A 5000-nucleotide genomic window follows, 5' to 3' on the forward strand; every position below is an offset into this window, starting at 1 on the left:
GAGATGACCAACCCTCCCTCCCTCCCTCCCTTCCATCCCTCTTTATTTCCAGTGTACACAACACAATAAAGGGAGGGGATGAACCACATGTGATCCTCACAGCAGTGTAGGGGACACACTAAACCTCTAGCAACACAGTACGCGCTATGGAGTCATGTAGTGGAGGGTAGGGAGCAGGGGTTTACAAGTTAAGGCGAGTTTGAAGAGGTGGGTTTTGAGGGCTTGTTTGAATGATGATAGGGTGGGAGCCTGAATTAAGCAACTGTCCCCGTGTTACATCAGTACCTGGTCTCCCCTACACCCAGCTGGACTACCACTGAGAGCTCCTCAGGCACTCAGAGCAGAGGATTACAGCTCGCTGGAGTTCAAAGGTTTTTGGTGGGCAAAAGAGAACTGCCCATGTTAGTGTAATCCAATTAACAGGTGTGAATTTTTCTCGGGCACTGCAGCAAAAACACAAACGTGCAGGAAGCTCATTTAAGCTCCAATTAACCATGCTGGCACGAGTCGTCTTCAAAGAGGAATATATTATGGACAAAACCCTCGGTAAAAAGATTTTTCTAGAATCACTACCCTTATGCTATTCCAAAGGCGTGGTATGTTGATTTTGTTCATTCTCTTGTCTGTCATTATGTTTCTCCTGTCTTTAACTAACAAATGCTATCAAATCCATAAATACACAAACCAAATACTTAAGCTGCACTAAACATACAGGACCATCAGGGACCACTGTCTAGCTGTCAATGACCATGGGTTGCTCTGCGTGCTGAAGTCTATAACAGTAAATGCCTTAACCAGGTGTGATATTTGTCACTGTCCTCTAAATTAAATACAGTAGAGTCTCTTTCTCCCCCTTCTGTGAAGCAGGGCAACACTACGGCAACCAGTTCATTTTGCACAGAGACATCAATCTATCAATATACAACCCTTGTGGTATTTGCCCCACTTTCTATTTATAGAGTCCTGTGACTTCCCTCCTGTCTGCCAATGCCTGCAGGAAAGCAGCAGGATAGCAGCGCGCTATCCTCCGCTAGCAGACACCAACGTGGCTGTCTATACCACAGCCTTGCCTTCATCAAAGCAGCTTACATGGAGTTAATAATTAAACTTTGAGTAAAGAATGTCATGCTAGCCACACATTTCCTGTGCTATATCTATGCTGGGGCTGCATTATAGTGGTTGAATTACTGGTTGAGAAACACTGATCCTAAATCAGTGAGTGAGTGTGAGTGTCAAAAAAGGGAATTCCTCTCCAGCTCTAGTGCCCCTGTGCATCTGGCCAGTGTGCTGATTAGGTAAACAGACTGAAGGGGTATAAAGGCCATGTGCTGTAATGGAGTCGAGTCAGTCATCCCTACCCCCTCATCCTTCCAGGGGTCACCGTGGTGACCACAGATGGGCTGTGATGTGATCACATGTCTCTGGTGCTCGTTCTGGTGGCCAGCCTGAGGGGGGGATGAAACTGATACCCAACACCCCGCCAACCACACCAGTCATGAACCACACAGACACTTTTAACACGGCCGGGGGAGGACATGCAATGGTTCCCTTTCTTTTACGTAGGAAAGAATGCATGGAATGTGCTTCACAGATTGTGCATGTCAAACAGGTTCATCCAGTGTTTAGACAGGGGGTGTGTGAATGTGCTTCTGTACAGTGTTTGTGTAAATGTGCATGTATGCACATGTATGTGTTTATATATATATATATATGTATATATTACTATAGTAAACGTATAATGTTTGTGTGTGAGTGTGTGTGTGCGTGTGTGTGTGAATGTATCAATGCGTGTGTGTGTGTGTGTGTTTGTGTGTGTGCGTGAATGTATCTGTCTGTGCGTGTGTGTGTGTGTGTGTGTGTGTGTCAGATTGTATCTATATTGTGTGCATGTGTGTGTGAATGTATCTATGTTGTGTGTGTGTGTGTGTCTGTGTAAATGTGTCTGTGTTTTGTGTGTGTGTGTGTGTGTGTGTGTGTATTGGCACCACTGCACTCACCTGCAGCATGAGTTCACAGTCGTCCCGGCCCACGAAGATCATCTCGCGGGGGAGGCGATGCTTCGTTCCCCCGCTGCTCACCAGGAACCAGGAGGTGAGACTCATGACTGCTCTACTCCGCTACGGTCTCCACACACACACACACACACAGGCCGCTACGTCATCCTGTGAGGCAGAGGGAGAGAGGGAGAGAGAGAGGGAGAGAGGGAAAGAGAGAGAGTGAGGGGGAAAGAGATTGAGAAAGAATGACAGAGGAAGAGAAACAGAACATCTGTTAAATGATTAAATATGTATGTGCATACTTGTCTGTGTGTGTGTGTATGTGTGTGTGTGTGTTTGAGTAATATGTGAGGCAGCCGACAGCTAACAATTGCTGTACTCGCCTGAAGTCTTTACCGCCTTTGTGTGTGTCAGTGTGTGTGAGTGTGTGTGTATGTGTGTGTGTATGTGTGTGTTCTAACGGTTGCTGTACTCGCCTGGACTCTTCACTGCCTCCTCCCTCTTTCCTTCCTCCTTCTATTTCTTTCTCTCTCTCTCTCTCTCTCTCTCTCCGTCCCCCTCATTCCTCCCTCCCGCCTTCACTCCCACTTCCAACTCCCCTGATCATTGCCAGATGCCACAGGAAGTGATGTAGGTGCCTTGGTTGAGTTGAATGTGCCCTCCCTTTTTCTCCCTTTCTCATTCTGGGATATAATAAATAAATAAATCAAAAGAGGTCACATTCAGCAGCTGCTCAGAAGTTGGACGGTGTAAATGACTGAGGTCAGACATTCTGACCCCTTACAACCGAAAAACATTTCATGCTTTCTCTCTCTCTCTCTCTCTCTCTCTCTCTCTTTCCAACAGTGATTCGCAGACCCATTCCTCCTCTGGTTCAGCAGTGTTTGTAAACCATCACATTCCAAGGCCTTGTTAGCGAGCATCTGGATCAGCAACATGGATGGATTTCTGCTTGTTTGTGATGTTGCAAAACTTGAAACTGCTGACCGCGGGGTGCGCAGCTGCACACTGAGGCCAGAACGAAAAACAAAAAGCCCAGTTGCACAACATGCTCAGAACAAGAGCTTCATCAGGCACGGAGCAGTGTTCTGCAGAGCCAGCAGATTGGCTAACGGACACGAGCAATCGCGCTCATCATTTTTTTTTTCAGATTCCAGAGAAACATGCGCGCCAGGGAGGATTTTCAAACGGACAGGAACTGGGGGAGGGGCCAAGACTCTGTTTTTATTCCAAACGAACCTATAAAGCTGCCATTTCTACAACAGAGCATATAAAATACAGACGACATAGCAAGGGGTGATTACCAGCAACATGCTGGACGTCATGATGAGGAGAACAGCTGCCTGTAATACTTCTCAATCTTTTTTCACCCATGTGAATAACCCGAGCTGATGCAATATGAGACCAGTGCAGGCGGAACACCAGCAACACGTAGTGGAAAACAGACCCATTAGACACCATCGCTGCAGCCGTTAGTTCTGCATTGGGGGAGCTGCCCTGACACACACACACACACACACACACACACACACACACACACACACACACACACACACACACACACAATGGCAGTTCAGTCTGTCTGGTGTAGAGTTCCTCTCTCACTGAGAAATGCATTAGTCCAGATATGTGGCAGATAAAGTGAGGACTGATCAATACCCGGAGGTCGTCGTGAAGGTGAATCTCAAAAGACGAGAGAGGAGAGGTGATGTGAGCGGAAAGAATGAGAAAGAGGAGAGCTAAAGAGAGAGAGAATGAAAAAAGGAGAGATAAAGAGAGAGAGAATGAAAAAAGATGAAGAGATTAAGAGAGAAAAAAAAGAGTCCAGAGGGAGTGCAAACAAAGAGAGGACAGCGAAAACGGAAAGAAAAGGACAAGAAAGTTTTGATTTGAAAACCTGAGGGAGGTTTTCCTGCGCTCTTCCCTCTGCTTACGGTACATAGAAACAGGCATGAACCAACGATTAACGCAGGAGGGATCACGGGCATGAACCAACGATTAACACAGGAGGGATGCAGCCGCTGCTGCTGATGGCTGACTGCTATTAGAACATCTGGCAGTGGGCTGAGTGTGTGCCTCTCTGATTTATGATCCGTGCGTTGCAGGGGTAGCAGCTAGCGTGCCCCTGTTTAACAGATTTGCTCCACAGTCAGATCACCCCAGACTGCGCTCCTGCCGCACGAAAGGCTTTTAAATGGTGAAGTGATGTGGCCAGAGTCTGTGTGTTTCTCTTTTCTCTTCACTCGCCTCTTGCTGCACCTCCTGCTACTCCTCACTCCACTCCTCTATAGTAGCTCCTCTTCCTGCTAGTCCTCACTCCACTCCTCTATAGTAGCTCCTCTTCCTGCTACTCCTCACTCCACTCATCTATAGTAGTTCCTCTTCCTGCTACTCCTCACTCCACTCCTCTATAGTAGTTCCACTCCCTCTAGTCCCTCCAGCAAACAAAATAAAATAATAATACAGCAGTTGTCACTGAGGAGAGTCAACTATTAAAATATAAAGTCAGACTCTGTCATGGTAATTAAGTTACCACACCTGTATCAGACAGGAGCATGAAAACAGCCTTCAAGGTTTAAAAAGTGGTCCTGTAAAAAATATGTATAAACCCATTCATAATATGTTATATACTTTGATGAGGGTCTATCAGACTGAGGTAAACTGAATAAACAAGACAACTATTAAGTCGCCTTTAAAGTTGCTAGCGTGCACTGCTTGATGAGCTAGACGAATAATTACTCAGCATTTTACAATGTAGATTCTACATGATGAGGACCTCCAGAAGTTCACATTGTGCCACGTCTACTGCTATACACACACACAGACACACACACACACACACACACACTGCACACACACACACACACACACACACACACACACACACACACACACACACACACACACACACACACACACACACACACACACACACACACACACACACACACACACACACACTGCACACAGAGTGGCGCCCAGCCACAATCTCAGCAGAAATAC

General features: G+C 46.5%; 1 protein-coding gene across 8 annotated transcripts in view; it reads right to left on the bottom strand.

Moving 5' to 3' along the window:
• The window catches only part of cep170aa (centrosomal protein 170Aa), a 61535-nt gene that overhangs the window by 46154 nt on the left and 10381 nt on the right, over nucleotides 1–5000 (bottom strand). For all 8 annotated transcript variants that reach the window (XM_012841422.2, XM_031579102.1, XM_031579101.1 and 5 more), the window contains exon 2: nucleotides 1998–2162. In XM_012841422.2, coding sequence (XP_012696876.2) covers nucleotides 1998–2102 — 105 coding nt within the window. In that variant the 5' untranslated portion in view covers nucleotides 2103–2162. The remainder of the gene's footprint in view (nucleotides 1–1997; nucleotides 2163–5000) is intronic.

Source organism: Clupea harengus, chromosome 13 (genome assembly GCF_900700415.2).
Source record: "Clupea harengus chromosome 13, Ch_v2.0.2, whole genome shotgun sequence".
Classification (NCBI taxonomy): domain Eukaryota; kingdom Metazoa; phylum Chordata; class Actinopteri; order Clupeiformes; family Clupeidae; genus Clupea; species Clupea harengus.